At 50.3% G+C, this 17,412-nt stretch overlaps 1 protein-coding gene across 1 annotated transcript in view; it reads left to right on the forward strand.

The window, feature by feature from the left end:
* Positions 1-17,412, forward strand: part of LOC111141266 (SH3 and PX domains 2B) — a 100,485-nt gene that overhangs the window by 20,075 nt on the left and 62,998 nt on the right. Inside the window, exon 2 of the mRNA XM_022493715.1 lies at positions 10,876-10,956. Within this exon, the coding sequence (XP_022349423.1) occupies positions 10,876-10,956 (81 nt within the window). The remainder of the gene's footprint in view (positions 1-10,875; positions 10,957-17,412) is intronic.

Below are 17,412 nucleotides of genomic sequence, written 5' to 3' on the forward strand. Positions count from 1 at the left end.
CTACTCCTCAGATCTGAGGAATTGCATTTTGGAACAGAACTCCTGCATCCTTAGCACCTCCCAGGAGGACCCCTGGTCCAGTTCCAACCCTCCTGTCTGCTCTCTGCATGCCTTGGGCAAGTCCCTTCCCCTCTCTGATCTCATAACCCCAACTATAAAGTAAGGGATGGTCTGGAGCAGGGTTTTCAAATATTTGCAAGTCTTAGAACCCCCTGCTGTCAGCCTGAAGCAGGCAAAGGGGGGCTGTGGGCATCGGAAGAGCCCAGGCCCTGTTGGAACCTGCACCGATGTTGCTGGTGGCAGCATGGGCCCCCAGGGTCTGGTGGTTGGGCCAGTGGCTGCTGGGTTCCTCTCTATATAGGAGAGCCTGAGTGGTGCTGCCTAATGGAAACTAGGGTGGAGAGCCTGGAGTCCCAGCAACCACACCAGGATCCAGGGACTTCTTGCCGGCCAATCTGACCACTGGCTTCATCAGTTCTAAAGTTCTCTAGACAAGTCATTGTGCAGGAGGCCCAGAGGGGCCAGAGGATCTTGTGTAGAAATTTGAACAGTGCCTTGGAAGTGGAAAGAGCCCATGGCTGAGAGTGTAACCCTTGGCAGGTTGCTGCACCTATTGGCCCATCCGTATCCCCACTTCTAAATGGAGGGGTAGATCCAGATTAGGGATGCTGAGTATGCAGCACACATCCTACAATCCCTGTGCCCATGGCAGACATTGCTAATGGATCACAGATCTGTCTCGCTAATGTGCCTTTCTCACAGCCTCTGTGGGCTCAGCCTCAGTCCCCTCTGCCCCGCTGGTGCCCTCTCTTTAGATATTTTCTTCCATCTCCCTGGCCATTCCAGACAGCCTACCTGCATTGTGGACCCAGGAGAGGGCTTCCCACTTGAGAAGTATTGTAGGCTCCTTGGCCGGCAAACAACAGAAGTCCAGACAGAGTGAGAATGGCAAGGGATTCCACTGGAACAGTACTGCCCTCATTCTCCATCCTCCCACAGCCACCACTCCCTGTGCTACATGTTCTTAACTCAGTATTCTTCTTCGGATTGACTCCATTTTTTAACTTACATTATTTTTAAAGGTGACGCTTCCGCTGTCTCCCATAAATGGAAAACCAGTAGCACTTGCTAGAAATAGAAGGAAACTAAATAGAAAGGAAGAGGAGAATCAATGTGTTCAAATTCTTCCTAGCTAGTGTTGCCTGTCCTGAGGTCTTCTGTCTCCTCTTCAAGAAAAGAGACCAGCACATTGTTGGAGAGAGTGTTCAAAAGCCATTATCGCCAAACTTCCAAAGGGAAGGGAATGGCAGAGATGAACTATCTCTCTCTGGGATTCCTTGAGATGAGTGCTGAGATCGTGTATCAGCTCACACCAGCCCGTGTAGCCCGAGTTCCTGCATACCTTGGGAAACACTGTTACTTTGAAAAGCCCTTGGACCAGACCCTTCCCCACCTACACCCACAATCTTTCCCCAAAAATTAAAGCTCTGGCTATTGCAACCCAAACCAAGTTGTAATTGCTCTGTCTGGACTAGGGCAGCAGCCTCACCCCTCCTACATAGTGTCGGCTAGGACTCTGAGCTGAGCTCTACCAATGCTAGAAAACCCCACTAAATAGGTTTGCAAAGCAAAGTGATATTGGAGGACATTCTCCCGAGCCTCAGAGATTTTATTCACAGGGCAGAAACACCTTCTTGTGCTTTCAAGTTCATATGATGAGAATGCATGAGATCACAGCTCTGGCGAGGCGGGGCGGCCCCTGTTACAGATGGAACGCCGAGGCCCTTGCAAGAGCTGCAGCTCTGGGCGGAGATCTGGCCCGTGGGTCTGGAGGGATAGGGATGTCAGTTTATTGGGGCACTGGGAGCTACAGAGGCACTTGGCCTGTTTTAGGCCCACCACTTAGCTTTGCCCAGACCCAGCTCCTGGCATGTTTTAAGGGACTCTCAGCTTTGTTCTGATGTAAATCTTTATTCATGGACAAACTGACCCCTTGGCTGTTGTCACTTGGAACTGAGACCTAAATTTCTGCATGGTTAATGGGGACCCTCCAGGCCCTGGGAGCCTCCACCCCCATGGGCCGGAGGTGCCAAGGGAGGTGAGGGTGGAGGACTTAGGAAGCACACATCAAACACCCTCCTTCGAGCACCCTCCCTCAAGCGCCGGCCACAGCTGAGATTCCAGCCAACATAGATTCCATTTCTGGAGCTTTAAAAAAAAAAAATACTCATTTGCTCTTACAGTGCCCATAAGGTTGGAAAACATCTATTTTTATCCCCATTTTTCAGAGAACAAAGGCTCAAAGATGCAGAGCGCTTACCCGAAATCACAGAGCTAGGGCCCCATCTGCCAACTCCGAGCTTCCTCCCACCCCCACACTCCCACCTGGGCCATCAGCTGTATCTGGACCCAGAGAAGATGCCATCCTGAGGCTCAAGACAAGAAAGTGGGCCACAGACCCTTTTCTTCTGTCCTCCTGGGATAACAGCATCTTTTTTTCCTGAAAATCTGAAAAATACAAGAAAGCATCAAAAACAGAATTTAGAAAGTCCTACATATGCCTACAAACCCTACATCTGGTATATATTCTATATATCTCACTGGTTTCTACATGCAACACACATACACATTTATGTACTGTACAGTGAATCTGCTGCATTTGTAAATTCCATATTTGGGGAATTGCCTGCTTGCTAAGATTTATTTGTGATCCAGCTTCAATACTCGAAGCACTTCATGGCCACTCATAGACATGGGCCTGTGCAGAGCAGCAAAACGCATTATGTCACCCCCTGTGCATGTGCCCAGCTGAGGCCCAGCAAGGAGACACTCTGCCTTCTGCTTTCAGCTCTGACACTCGAAATAAGTCTTTCTCATGATCCCTTCAGTGCTACTTTTCTCTTTTTTTTTTTTTTTTGGGGGGGTACTCTCTGTTGGTTATTTCACTGTTTGAAATGACCCCACGCCTCATGCTGAAGTGCCGTGTGGCGTTCCCGAACTCAGGAAAACCTTGTCACGGGGAAGACACATGTGTTAGAGGAGTTTAGGTGTGAAGTACAGTGTTGCAGGCCGGAGCTGGATGTTAATGCATTAACAATACACATTGAACAAGGTGGCTTTATGCATGAACAGCCAAGCTATCTACGGGTCCGTTCATGAAAATCTTGTGACCGGGGATTTGCAGGACCCTAACCTTGTGTTTCCTCCAGGAACAGTGGTTCTGCATTTGCTAAATCAGTGTTCATAAAGACTTTCTAGAGCATAACTACCAGAAATTATGTATGTACATGCTCACACACACACACACACACACACATAGTGCGATTGACGTTACCTTTTTTCCCTATTCTTTTCACCTAAGATAGTGCCCGAACTTTCCTCCCCATGTCCTAGTATCCTTTCAGTTGCATAAAAACCTCTTTATGCCAAAAGGGGAATTAACTGGAAGACCCAGGTCCCTGTCACACGTCATGAAAACCTTGGGTGGGCAGAGGCCGAGCAGGGCTCTCCCTGCCTCTCCTCTCTGCTCCTCTCCTTCGTTTGTCCCTGTCTGCGCACCAGATGTCTGTCACCAAGTGTGGAGGCGGCTGTGGCTGGAGCTGACATCTGGTCTGATTCCGGGTTCCTGAGAGAAGCCGACTGGCCCGCCTGGAGCAGTCATTGTGGCCGTGAGATGGGCAGGACAGGTGGCACTTCTCAAGTACGGGGTCCAAAAAGGACTCTCAGCAACTGCCAGAGGACTTTTTTTTTTCTTTTTCCCTTTTCTATCATCTGAAACCAGTCCAAGTTGAGAAAAGTAGCTTTTGGAGACCTCAGGACAGGGTAGTCGTCAGAGGATAGGGGTCACTGTGGCCCCGGCCACACCTTCCACTGTCCATGACTTGATGGGTTCTTTGTCCTTTGTGGGGCACCTCCTGCAAGATCACACTGACCTAGGACTCTGGAACAGTCTTCAAGCCTTGGTAGAGGACAGGCCAGGGTAGACGAAGGCCTGGCCCCAGGCAGGCTCACGGCTATGTGGCAATGCTGCATTTGAGCTAGACACAGAGCTCCCCTCCACTGAGGCTGAGGCCCAGGGATGGGGGTGGAAGGGGGCAGGGCCTTCCCCACAGACACTCACGCGGAGGGGACAGGGCCCTGACTCCTCTGACAGCTCAGAAATGTGCGCCCCTGGCTCAGGTGAGCTGGGCCTCTGTTCCCAGGCCAGGCAGGGCAGTCCCTCTGACCCCCTTGGGGCCTGGAGAAGACCACGAAAGAGGCAGGGCCCTGGGGATGGAGGAATGGGGCAAGGTGAGTGGGTTATGGGAGAAGCGTCCAAGAGGCAGCGAGCAGAGACCAGGTCTCAGCTTTACGCCCATGTTTGGCTCACAGTGAGGAGGATAATGATCGCTTATACCTCATGCAGGCCCCATGCAAGGCACTCTGTAGTCATATTCTCACGGAATCATCACCCCAACTCTGAGGTTGATACTATTATGATCCCTGTTTTTCACAAGGAGGAAGCTGAGTCACAGAGAGTTTAAACCACTTTCCCAAGACCACGCAGCTAGTTTAGACAAAAGCAGAGGTGACTCAAGGCTGTCTTAACCCCTGGACTCCACAGCCTCCTGGTGGGCTCTCAAAGACAGAATAACGAGCTTGCATCTGCCTACAGACCACAGTCCAGCTGTAGGGTCCTCACTGCAGCAAGGCCGTCGGGGTTAGAGGGAGCCTGGCTCACAGTCCTCATTCTGAACTTCCGACCTTGTGACCTCAGCTGGGCCACTGCACTTGTGCGCCAACATGCCTGGCTAGGAGATTGTGAGAGGTGTTCGCCTAGCCTTGCAGGCCCCTGGAAACTTGGGAGACGCCGCAGCCCCGCCATCTGCCCACCTCTACTCTAAGCACCCTGGTCATAGCAGAGCCCACCCCTCAGCCCTTCCGTCCAGCCATTCATCTCTGGACTGACTTAGAGGAAGTGAGGAAACCCAGTACTTCTGGCCCTGATGACACAGTCACAGGGGAAGCCAGGCTTAGGGAGTCTGGGCTTTGTAAATCACGCAGGCCTGGCTGCTGAGGTTGAGTAAGAAGGGATTCTGTGATGGCTAATTGCGATTCAGGGCCTCCTGTGAGGGAGCAGGAGGAAATCTTCCAGAGCCTTCAGACACCACAGTGTGGGCTATGTTCCTTCTTTCCCAGAGGGAAGGAGTCCCTACTGCTCCCTGAGACTCTCCAGTGGGAGGGGTTGTGAAGCAGGGCACAGAGCAGAGAGGAGAGGCAAGTCTGTGGGACTATCCGAGAGACACAGCTGAACTAGGCACCCTTCCCACCGACCTCAGGCCTGCCTCGGATAGGCATTGCCATCTGTGAGAGCTTGACCTTCTAGCATCTCAGTTCCTTTCTGATTTTTCCACGAAGCATAGATTTTTTCCATCATGCTCTGCACTGGACATACAGCAGTCAGCGAAGACTATAGGCATGGTCTCTCCTCTCACAAAACTTAGAACCCCTTGGGAAAGCAGACACCTAGCGATGGCAGTAAAGTATAACTGACTTTGTGATTGGGAAGTGGGTGCCAAGGAGACCCAACCTAACACTGGTAGGAAGGGAACAGTCAGAGAGGACTTTCTGGAAGAGGAAGCATTTGAACTATGTCCTGTTGTTAGACTTAGGGAATATCCTACATTTTGAATTCGCCTGATTGTTTCCTTATAGTGTCATTTAGCTTGTTCCTCTTTCTCCTTTACTTTCTTATAAGTTGGAACGTAGGTCAAGAGGCTTAAGATTCAGGTTAAACATTTTGGCGACAATACTCAACAGAAGATTTTGTATGTTTCATATTGCATCACCTCGGGGTGTCCACTTGCAATCACCTCATTACAGTTTAACCACGAGATCTGCATTGAAAAGGTGCATTTTTTCCTTTGCTGAGGAAGTAATCCATGGGGTGATACTCTCACACGGGGTGGCTCTCCTTATCAATGACCTTTCACCCAGTAGTTCCGCATCCCTCCAGGGGGTGCGGTGCCATCTTGTTTTCACACCAATGGCTAAGAGTTCCGGAGACAACACATTTTGGTCAGCACCAGTTTTTGTTGGTTTGTCGATATTGTTTATTCCAGCCATTCTAATAGATGCACGGTGATACCTCATTGTGGTTTCAGTCTGTCTTTCTCTAATGGCTAATGATGTAGAACATCTCGTGTACTTATTTGCCATCTGTGTATCCTTTTTGATGAAGGGTCTGTTCAGATCTCTTGTCCATCTTGTGATCATGTTGGTTGTTTCCTTACTGTTGAGTTTTAAGTCTTTTTTTTTTTTAAATACATTCTGTACATAAATTTTCCTTGGACATACACATGTTTTGAGGGCTATTCCATGGAGAAAGGTTCAGTGTCATTTCCAGGGTAACATGGCATGGACTACAGAGACCTCTGCAGGAAATCTACTTTTCTTTAAAGTTCTTTTAAATGTGATAAAATATATGTAACATATATATATGGTAACATAAGTGTTACCATTGCAGCCATTTTTAAGTGTTCAGGTCAGTGTCATTAAGTACATTCACCCTAGGACTCCTGGGCGGCTCAGTCGTTAAGCATCTGCCTTCGGCTCAGGTCGTGATCTTGGGGTCCTGGGATGGAGCCCCACATCAGCCTCCCTGCTTAGCTGGGAGTCTGCTTTTCCCTCTGCCTGCTGCTCCTGCTGCTTATGTGCTCTCTATTTCTCTCCCTGACAAATAAATAAATAAATCTTTTTAAAAATTAAAAAAAAAAAAGTCAAGGTCAGATGTGTTCAGACTGCTTTGGTGGCAAGTAACAGACACTAAAACTGGCTTAAACCAGAGAGGGAAGGTTTTGACTTGGGGCCATGAAATGTCCAGGATTCTGGATCTAGGGGTCCAAATGATGTCACAGGACTCGTGTTCTTTCTCTCCCTCTTGACTGCTTGCTTCTGTGTGACAGATGCTTTCTACACAGTTCTCCCCCCAGTCAGCCATCGCGGTGGGGAAAGGAGGCTCTTCCCTGACCATGCCATCAAAAGTCCCAGAGTTGAGTCTCATTGGCCTGGCTTGGGTCATGTGCCGGTCCCTGACCCATTGTTGTGGCCAGGGACAGGCAACAGTCTGGTTGGCCAGAGGCGCAACATCACTTCCTATCACAAAGACTAGGGAAGGGAGAGGGATGACATTCCAAAGGAAATTAGGCACTGTCACCAAGACAAGAAAGGGAATACCAGAAAAGCAGGCATATTGATCAGCTCCTCTGCAGGAGGAACTGGCTGTGCATACCTCTTGTGCGCCAGGCGTTGGGCAAGGCCCCACGTGCATCAGTGATTGCAGAGAATCCTCAAGGGAAATTACTCACCCTGTTTTAGAGACAAGAACACTGTGGCCAGAGAGTTTGGTGCCTCTGAGTCTCCCCCAGCAGCAGGGCGGGTGTCAGAACCCGGTGGGTGTGCCCTTTCACCCGCCCCTAAACCCTGGGGAAGGCCAAAGCCCTGCTTTGGGACAATTCTCATTAAAAGTTAGATCTGTGCCTAAAAATGCAGGCACCAAATTGTGTTCAGAGCTTGATTCCAATAAACCAATTAGGACTGCTGCAGAGTCCTTGTACCATATGTACAGAACTTTAAAAACTATAAACAAGAGATCTAGAATGAATTGTGTAAGCAGGATTTTGTTTTCCATTTATGGGAACGCTTTTTTTGTTGGCTTTAGGAAAACAATGACACTTTGATGATCAGGTTTTTTTTTTCCCTTTGTCTTTTAATCCATGTTAACATTATTCTTGACAAATAGTTATCCAGACTTCGTGTAAGCATCCCCCAGTGACAGGACTGTTAGTATGGTCCTCTCTGGGCCTCAATTTACCCATCCAGAAGTTGGGGCCATTGGATTAACTGAGTCCCTTTCAGTGATGGAAAAGCCTCCTGAGTGGTGTCCCTGCTCCTCGTCAAACCATTTTTCATACAGTGGCCAGAAGGATATATAGGAAAAAATTTTAAACACATACATTAAATCATGCCACACACCCTTACCCCTTGAAACTCTTTAATAGAACAAAATCCCATCTCCTCCCCGTGGCCTGCAAGCCCCTCGTAATGCCACCGCTGCCTGCCTCCCAGCCCCTGCCTCCCTCCTCCCCCAGCTCTGCTTGCCGTGACAGTCTTCCTGCACCTCAGACATGTCCGGCCTTTCCTGGCCTCCATATCCTTACTCGTCCTTTCTCTGCCTGAATACGCTGTTCTCCACTCTTCTGGCCAGCTCCTCGTCCTTCAGGTCTTGGCTCAGTGCTTGCTTCCTCGGATAGGCCTTCCCTTCCAAGGACATGCCCCACCTTCCCCCATCTCGTGCTCACAGCAGACGCTGGGGGCCTTCCTAAGCACTGAATGTAACTTCCAGTTACGTACATACTTGCTTGTCTGCTGGTCTGTTGCCCATCTTCCCATCTCCAAGGGCAAGGTCTAGTTCGCTTTTGCTCCTCATTGTGTCCCAGCACCCAGCAAGGTGCCTGGCACACAACAGGTACTTAATAAATGTTGTACAGTGAATGAATGAATGACAGATGGGAGCCATTCAAAATCCCTGTGCCGGAGTCTTGCTGAAGCAGAATTGAAGTCTTTTTAATAAAACTGATAACTACTCAGGTGGCTTTAGAGATAGAGTTCTTTTTTTTTGTCAGAAAAACACTTTTCCAAGGTGATTCCCAAAGGATGCCTTGACCTGTTCTCTGGCTCCAGGAGGGCCCCAGGACCGGGGAGCACAAACAAGGGCAGGGGGTGGGCTGAGATGCCCAAATCCCTGACGTTAAATTAGCCTGTTTGGATGAACGGGGGTGGGGCAGGCATTGGAGAATCAGTGCAGGATACTGAAAGTTCTTGATCTTTTCCTTTCTGCCAGGCAAAGAACTCAGAGCTTGGCCTCTAATAATCTTTACAACTCTGTGTGAGATGGACTTGCTGACCCCATTTTACAGTTAAGGAAGCTGTGGCTTTGAGGGTTAGGAAATTGTGTGAGTCTAGAGCTTCTTGACTCTAGAGTCCACGTTTCTTCCTCTCTGTCACGCTTCTCGGAAGTAAAATGCATGTTGGATTTGGAGAGGTCATTCCTGGTGGACTTAGCTTGGCACTCAAGGGCACTTCCCATCTTAGCCAGAATTATCTTCCCCTTATTCATCTCTTCTCACCTGGAGAACCTTTTTCTGCAAGTCCCTGACCGTCACCCTGGTCTCTGGCCCCAGCCCCCACAGAGTTGTTCCACTTTGTGGAACAACTTTGTGGAAAGTTTCCTGATGAAGTTTCCAGGTCCTTTGAAGTGTACCACGATGACCCTAGGCTTCAGAGAGCTCTCTCCTACCTCCCATCCCGCAGCAGTCAGGACCAGAGTACATGTGTCAGAAACCCAACGTAAGCTGGCTTCAAGAATAATTTGAGAAGGCAGGTTCGGCCCAAGATGTACTGGCTCGGGAAACGTGACAGACCAGGAGTAGATTGAGCTGCAGGCAGAGCTGGATCTCAGGGTCAGACCGTGTTACAGGAATCTACTGATGCTGGCCTCCTTCTCAGGCAAGCTCCTTCCAAGCAGTGATGAGATGATCCCCCAGCAGCTCCGGTCCCGGTCCTAATAGCCCAGCCACTTAGCTTGACTTTCTCAGGGGTTGGAGCAAAAGCCCCAGAGCTGACTCTTACTGGCTCTGATTGGTTCAGCACAGGTCACATGCTCATTTCTCAACCAATCACCGTGGATAATGAATGGCACCCACCTCTGTATCTAAGGAGCTGTGGGGAAGGAGGTTTTCTTCATGTATGTATGCCCCTGTCCTTCCAGCCAACCCTCAGCTCATGGCCTCTGACAACACTGAGCCCCTCATGTTTATACAGCATTTCTGCGTTTCCAGAGAGGTTTTTTTTTTTTTTTACGTTTTATTTATTTATTTGACAGACAGAAATCACAAGTAGGCAGAGAGAGAGAGGGAAGCAGGCTCCCTGCCGAGCAGAGAGCCCGATGCAGGGCTCGATCCCATGACCCTGCGACCATGACCTGAGCCAAAGGCAGAGGCTTTAACCCACTGAGCCACCCAGGCGCCCCTCCAGAGAGCTTTCACATACATACTCTTTCATTGTCAACTACCCTGCAACCACAGATCGTTTGTGCAAGTCAGGAAAGGGTTATACACGTGCTGATTTCTTATCCCCAGTGTCCAGGTGGTGTGCAGGGTCACTAGACCCTGCCTCTGACCTCCTGCCACCTCACTTTGCCCAAATTTGTCATCGTCCATTGTGTTCTCTGTGGGCCGTGACCTGTGACAAAGGCTGGAAACATGGCCCGTTGCTTATAAAGTGCTTCACTGTTCTCAGCCATGTGAAATCCTCACACTGTCATGTGAACCAGGTGCCGTCAGCCCAATTCACAGATGCAGAAACTGGCACTTGGAGAGAGAAGGGACCTGGCCCATGGCCTGCTTGGTGAAGTGGCATGGTGGCTTCGCTTATGAAAAGTAGAAGCGGCCCAAGAGCCGCTGGTCTCAGTGGCTTCTGACACAAGGCAGAGTTCTAAGAATGACTGGAAAAAGAGCCAGCCCCGGGGCTCTCTGGATTGAGTGGAAAGCAAGAAATCTCTACAGTGCTGTAAAGAACACCATCTCCTGAGATGAGCTGGGTGCTAATGCTTTCCCATTCTTGATTTCACTTAATCCTTTGCATAGCTCTCAGAGGTGGCGGTTATACCCACATTATTGGGGAGGACACTGAGGCCCAGAGAGAGTGATTGACTTGTCCAAAGCCATTCGGCTGGTACCCAGGTCTTTCTGACTCAACCCTTTGTCTTGCTCCAGAGCCCTGGAGATGGAGGTCTCCCTTGGTGTTAATGCCCGTCTCCTCTGTCCCCCTCTGTAGGTCTATATCATCCGGGTTACCTGGTCCAGCGGCTCCACAGAGGCCATTTACCGGCGCTACAGCAAGTTCTTTGACCTCCAGGTAAGGATTTGGTGAGCTGTGATGTAGGAAGAAGTTTAATTGGGCTAACTTTCCATTTTGACATCAGAACCTAGACCCTCATCTGTAGCAGACACATAGTATTCTTTTTTATTTCTTAGATTTGAAAATGTCCGTGTGCTCACTTTAGCAGCCCGGGTACTGAAATCAGAATGATGTAGAAATTAACATGATCCTTGTGCAAGAATGACACAAAACTGTGGAACACACGCTTGACTATCCCAGGAGGGGAAAAATCTTCCTGGCTTCAGGCATAGCTTGATCCAGGTTTTTCACAGTACTACTGCACCCAGCTCCTTCCACTCATCCTGCATTCCTACATTCACGGTATTGGCTTTATCCTCAGATCCCACGGGGTTACAAAATGCTCTGGGCTTACACTCAACGGGAAGGAGTGAAAGGTCACTTCCCAGAAGTCCCAGTGAACACAGTGTCCTCTGCATACCATTCCATGTCTTGGCCTCACATGTTCTCTTGGAAGCTTGGGTGGTATTAACCACAGGCAGCCTTGTTCATAGGGACCTAATTCATTCCTAAAAATGCTGGATAAAGAATTTCCAGAATCTGTATTTCCTTATTTTAAAGGGGGAGGTGAGATAATAATGTGCTCTTAACCAGTTTCCCCGATATCAGTAAAACAATCTCAAGCGCCTGCGGAACCAGCTGCCAAGAGGTACTGCGTAAGGGGAACTGACTGAAACACCAGTTACCTAGTCATTAAAATGCGCTGAACTTGTGAGTGGTATTCTGTGTTCACAAAACGCAACAAAGTCAAACAGTACCATATGTAAATTACATTTTCCTTCTGGTCCACAGCAAGCATGTACATACACAGAAAGGCTGTATGTTAAAAGATGCTAAGATACTATCTAAAACAGACTTAGCAGGAGCAGCTTAGGGGCCAGGAAGGGGCTGAACCCTAGGGGAAAGGCAAGGAAGAAGAATCCCAGTGCCCTTAAATGCCATGAACAGGAGGTATAGCCCTGTCTGAGAATGACCAAGACACCCTCTTACCTAGATGCCCTCTTCCCCTCTTACCTCTGTGCAGAGCTATTACAGCGGGTCTTCAGTTCAGAGATTGATTGTTGAGTAAACACTTCTACAAGTTACTAGACTGACTTTTCACACACGGCATGTCTGTGTAGGGAGGACTGCCTATATTTTGCTTCCAGAAGCCTCTTGCCTACCTGTTACCTCCAGAAGGATAACAGGGGGCAGAGAACAGTGAAACTGCTACAGTCAGGATTGCTAGCCTGCAGATTATGGACATCACACAGCAAACACCAGCTGAGCAGCTTACGCAGGAAGAGAGGGGGAGGGGAGATTTATGGGAGGAGGCAGCTGTGCCCCACGGAGCCCAGAGCAGGAAAGGCAGCCGGCCTCATGGGGGCCACGGAACTAGCAACTGAATGGCCCTCAGAGGCCCAGCAGCTCCCCAGCCGTCTATCACTGTGGCCCCAGGGTCTCCCACTGAGCCTACTTTGTTTTCCTGCTAGCCTCTCCGGACCAGCTTCCTCCCCGGACCCATTAGCCTGTATCCCCCGGACAGCACCGCAGTCCCCAAGTTGAAATGTCCTTCCCTGTCGTCAACACACCGGCGTTTCTAGGTGCTGGGTCCAGTCTCCAGAGGAGAGAATCTAATTGTCCCAAGGGTGCTGGGTCCACCTCCGAGCCTGTTGGCTTGTGGCCAGAGAGGTCGGGGCGTTTGGTATAGCGTCATCTGGAGGAGGAGGTTGGACGAGGACGGGGTGGGGAGAAGCTTCTGGAAGCACATATGGAAATGTTAATTGCTATTCTGCAGCCCATGAGGCAGCATATCCAGGGCTTTAGACCTAGACAGACTGGGTTCAAACCTCAGCTTGCCTTTCAGATCTCTGCTTGGTATCCCCTCTGTGTGTTTCTGAGACTCAGTCTCCCCATCTGCATGTTAAAAGTGAAAACAGTTTCTCGTGCATTCATGGTGACAGTTAATTGAGGTGTGCCTCACTCAGTAAGCACATTAGATGTCATTAGCTGTCCCTCTGTTCAGATGAGACTTGCCCGAGGTGACATCATTTGGAATGGCTTGAGCCAGCGCGTGATCACGAGTCTCCCTGGCCCAAAGCCTGTCCTCCCTCAACTCTCCTGTTCTGACTTAACTTTCTTATTTCTACCAGAACTTAAAAGTGCGGTTTTCTTCCCCACTCAGCATAATGGGCAATAATTGGGGGTTTGCTATCACAGAAACAGCTGCCTCAGGCTCCCCTCCCTGCTAGTCTAAAGGCAGTGGTTCAGCCAGCCTTAAAGAGTCCCAGATGGGTGGCTGGAGTTGGAAAGTCACTGAATTCCAGAGGGTCCTGCTGTCCTAGAAATGGCCGGCTGCCCACCCCCCACATCCCAGAGGGAGTATCTGGCAGAGAGTAGGGCAGACCCCACCAGCCAAAGTCAGCTGTTCCCAAGGACGAGTCAGGGAGGCCCGCCCGTATGGGGCTGTGACCCCCTGAAGTAAGATGATTTCATGATCCCACCCTCCCCTTCCTCCTGTCTGGCGAGTAGCCTCGGCTCTTACAAAAGTATCTTGGCACAGAAGAGTATGGGGAGGGCCAAGCTTTCGTGGAGGAACAACTAGGCCAGTGTGGCGTAATGGAAAACGCAGAGGACTCAGTCAGGAGACTTGGGGCCCAGCCACCTGTGCTGTGTCGCCTTTGGCACACCCCTTAACCCCTTTGTTGCCTGACTATCCTCATCAGGAACGTGAGGTAATGACAATAGAAACAGCATTTCTGGACCGCTGACTGCTCAGCATCTCAATATATTAACTTCTTTAATCCTCATGTTAAACTTATTAAATTACATAGATGAAGAATCTTAGGCTCAGAGAAGTTAAGTCATTTGCACAAGGTCACACAGCTAGTGAATATTAGAACTTGGATTTAAAACTAGGCGGGTGATACCAGATACCACACTCTTAGCCACTGTGCTTCTAGTGCCCTCTCTCTAGTGGCTCCTTCACAAGGTTTATGTGGTCTTAAGAGAGGTGATGTGTGTCCAGAAGGGGTGGAGCACAGAGACAGCAGATTAGTGATTGCCAGGAGCTGGGAGGAGGGGGAAAGGGAAAGAGGCTCTTTGTCAGTACTGGGTATCTTTTAGGGGTGATGAAAATGTTCTGGAATTGATGATCATGTTTGCACAGCCTTGTGAATATACTAAAAACCACTGGATTGTACACTTTAAAAGGGTGAATTTTATGGTATTTGAGGTATATCTCAATTGCTTTTTTTTTTTTAAAAAGTGATGATATGTGTGAGCAGTTTCTGGGCTGTCGAGCCCCGAACAAATGTCAGCTGTTGGGATTATTGATGGGTGTGGGTCGCTGCTGGGAACTGGTGTAAAGATTAGAGGAAGAGACGGTGCCAGTTTAATAGAGTGGTTACGATCCTGGGCTTCCATCCAAATGCTGCCACTTACTAGCTGTGAGATCTTGGTTTAGTCAGTACTGTTTTAGTTGCAGATGACAGAAACCCAGTCAAAATGGATTGCTCAAAAAGAACATTGATTAGCTGAATGTAACTGAGACATCTAAGAGTTCTTGGCTTCAGGTGTGGCTGGATCTAGGAGCAAAAGTGTCAGTGAGGACCTGCCTTCCTCCAGTTCTCCACGTTCTTCGTGCCCAAGCAGGGTGATGGGTGATTCAGAGGTGGTCGCAGCTCCAAGCTGTATCCCACAGGTCAGCTCAGTGGCTTCAGGAAAAAGAACACCCCCAACCCTTTAAGCAAAAGTCTCATTGGTTCATCTTAGGCCAGTGGCTGGACCAGTCAGGGCCACCCTAGGGACTGGAGTAGAATGTGCGTAGACTAACCAAGGAGTAGAAGATTCCCCTGAAGGAATCAGACAGCTGCTGCCACAGAGGGGGGATAACCTGTACATGACAGAAAACAACATATGCTCCTCCTGGTCGGGGCAGGACATTCCAGTAGAGGAAACAGTCTACAGAGAGCCTGCCTGGGGTAGAAAGGAGGAGCATGACTCAGGCTCCTTTGTGGGAAAAGAGACTCACAGTCACCAGCAAGAAGGTCCCCTTTATGACAGTCCACCTTCCAGTGTGATTTCCTGACCCTCTTCTGCTTAGAAGAGCCAGACCCTAATCGTCATGCCTGCCACTTTCTAGTGGATCTCTGACCTCGTATCTCATTCATACTAGGGTGCAGGCTATAGAGCCCTGGGCTTGGAATGGCAAGACCTGGCATCTGGTCCCAGCACTGTGTTACCAGCTGTGTAGCTTTGGGCAGGCCACTCAGCCTCTCTGAACCTCCCTTTCTGCCCTAGCCGGGGCCCATGCTGGAGAGTCCTTCACAGCGTGCCAGAGAGAGCTGGCATCTGAGCATCTGAGCAGGGCACGGGGATGGCCAGAACGCGCAGAGCGCTGAGGGCAGTGCCCGGTGGAAATGGAGTTTGGTAGAGTGACACTGTGATGGGGTCAGTGAGCATTTGCTGAAATGCGCCATGTGCCCACTTTCTGTGCCATCTCATTTAGTCCTGAAGTCACAGACAAGGAAGCAGAAGCTCAGAGAGGCAGAGTCCTGTGCCCAGAAGCAGCATGGCTGTGATTCAGGCCCAGGTGTGGTTGAGTCTGAAACCCGGGCTCCCAACCACTGAGCCCCCCAGCCTCCTTGAGGCCCAGCATTGCGTTTATATCTGTCTTTTCAAAGCCAGGTTTGCCTCTGAGTTCTGTCTAGAGCTAGCCTTCAGGGGCCTATCTGGCACTCCCACTAAGACGCGGCCAGAGCCTGTCCTACAGAGGGCTGCTCCCAGCACAACACAGGCCCGGCACAAACAGGCCTCAGATGGGAGAGGGGTCCACTCTACACCACGCCATGCGACCTTTGCCCTCTGAGTTTTCCCAGGGGTTCAGTGTGTCCCCCAGGCCAGTGTCATGGTCTTCAGCAGAGCCGAGGAAGCCCTCACAGAAGGCACAGTTAGCTATGTGCTGAGCCAGACCTGAGCCAGACCCCAGGTGTGCAGAGAAGGACCTCTGTCCCAGCCAGGGGGGCCTTAGGCAGAGCTCACTTCCTGAGGAGCTGATATCTGAGCAGGGCCTTTACAAAAAGTAAGGAGCCGACCTGTTGGCAGGATAGAGGAGGGCTTTACCTGAAGAGGAAGCCACGTGTGCAAAGGTATAGAGGCAGGATTTCTAGCTGGGCATCTGGCAGAATTCCCGTGGTAGGGGACACAGAGCCAGCTGGGTCACTCTGCCCAGCACAGAACTTGGGGGAGAAGTAGGAGAACATTCCATCTGTGAGGACCCAGAGAGGGCTATTCCTAGGGACAGGGGCTTGCCGGGAGAGTTGTTTCTGAGGCACAGCTCATCCCAGAGATGGGAGCGGCTATCCCAGGACACACAGCAGAAGTCATTTGTTTCCCGCAGGGGTTGAGACATGACCGACCTGTCCCCTCTCCAGGAGTTTGACGGCCCCAACTGCCCTTCTGAGCTTTGGCGAATGTCTGCCCAGAAGCCCCCATGCTCCACCCCAGAGGCCAAAGGAAAGGGAGTGTCTCCTCATCTTTTCTGGGGGCAGGTACAGGGGTGGCAGAACTAAAGGGCTCCCACTCCCCAGGTGGACCTGGCCTAGCCGGGAAGGCTGCCCAGCAAGATCCTAGGCAAAAACTGGCCTCAGAATCCACCAGCTGTATTTATCTGTATTTATCGAAGTTTTGGATAGCAAAGGCTGGGTCCTCAGACACACAAGACACTGTCTTCTGAAATTGCAGAGCCTCCCACATGTTGTACACACTTGATGGAGTCATCCTTCCCTGCCATCTGAAAAGCTGTGGCCATCTCGGTGGCGAGTAGCTGAGACAGCCCTTTCCCACATGGTTAGCAGTTCTTGATTTCTGAAATGGAAAGGAACAACATTGTGTTGGTCACTTGGCTCTGAATCCCAGGCCAGGGGTCCTGTCGCTGCCCCTAGAAACTTTCTCCTAATGTCTCCTCTCCAGACCACAGAATAAGGGAGGACTTTCCGTGGCTGACCAAACCAGATAACCACTTTTTTTTTTTTTTTAAACTCATTCATTCATTCTTTCTTTGCACAGTTGTATGCCAGGGACCCAGCACCTACCAGTGAGGAGATACTGGGGCAGGCCAAAGGGCAGGCAGACTGATAAGGAAGTCAGACTGAGAAAACGCTGACCTGGACCAAAGGGGCCGCAGGAAGAAGAGCGAGGTGGGGAGGTGGGCCCCACGTGGCATGTCCACCAGGACTCCAGACCATGCTCATATTTAACCAGACCAGCTCCTCGAGGGGACAAAATCTCCAGAGACAGCAAGCCATGTCCAGCAGGTCCGGGTATGTCGTTTTGTCCTGTTCTGAGGACCACGTGGCTTCCCAGTGACCCTGCGCACGGTGGTCTCCACAGCCTGCTCTGGCTCTTCTGGGACAGGAGGCTTTGTGATCCTGA

This window comes from Enhydra lutris, unplaced genomic scaffold (genome assembly GCF_002288905.1).
Source record: "Enhydra lutris kenyoni isolate GAN:26980312 unplaced genomic scaffold, ASM228890v2 scaffoldscaffold5, whole genome shotgun sequence".
Taxonomy (NCBI): Eukaryota; Metazoa; Chordata; class Mammalia; order Carnivora; family Mustelidae; genus Enhydra; species Enhydra lutris.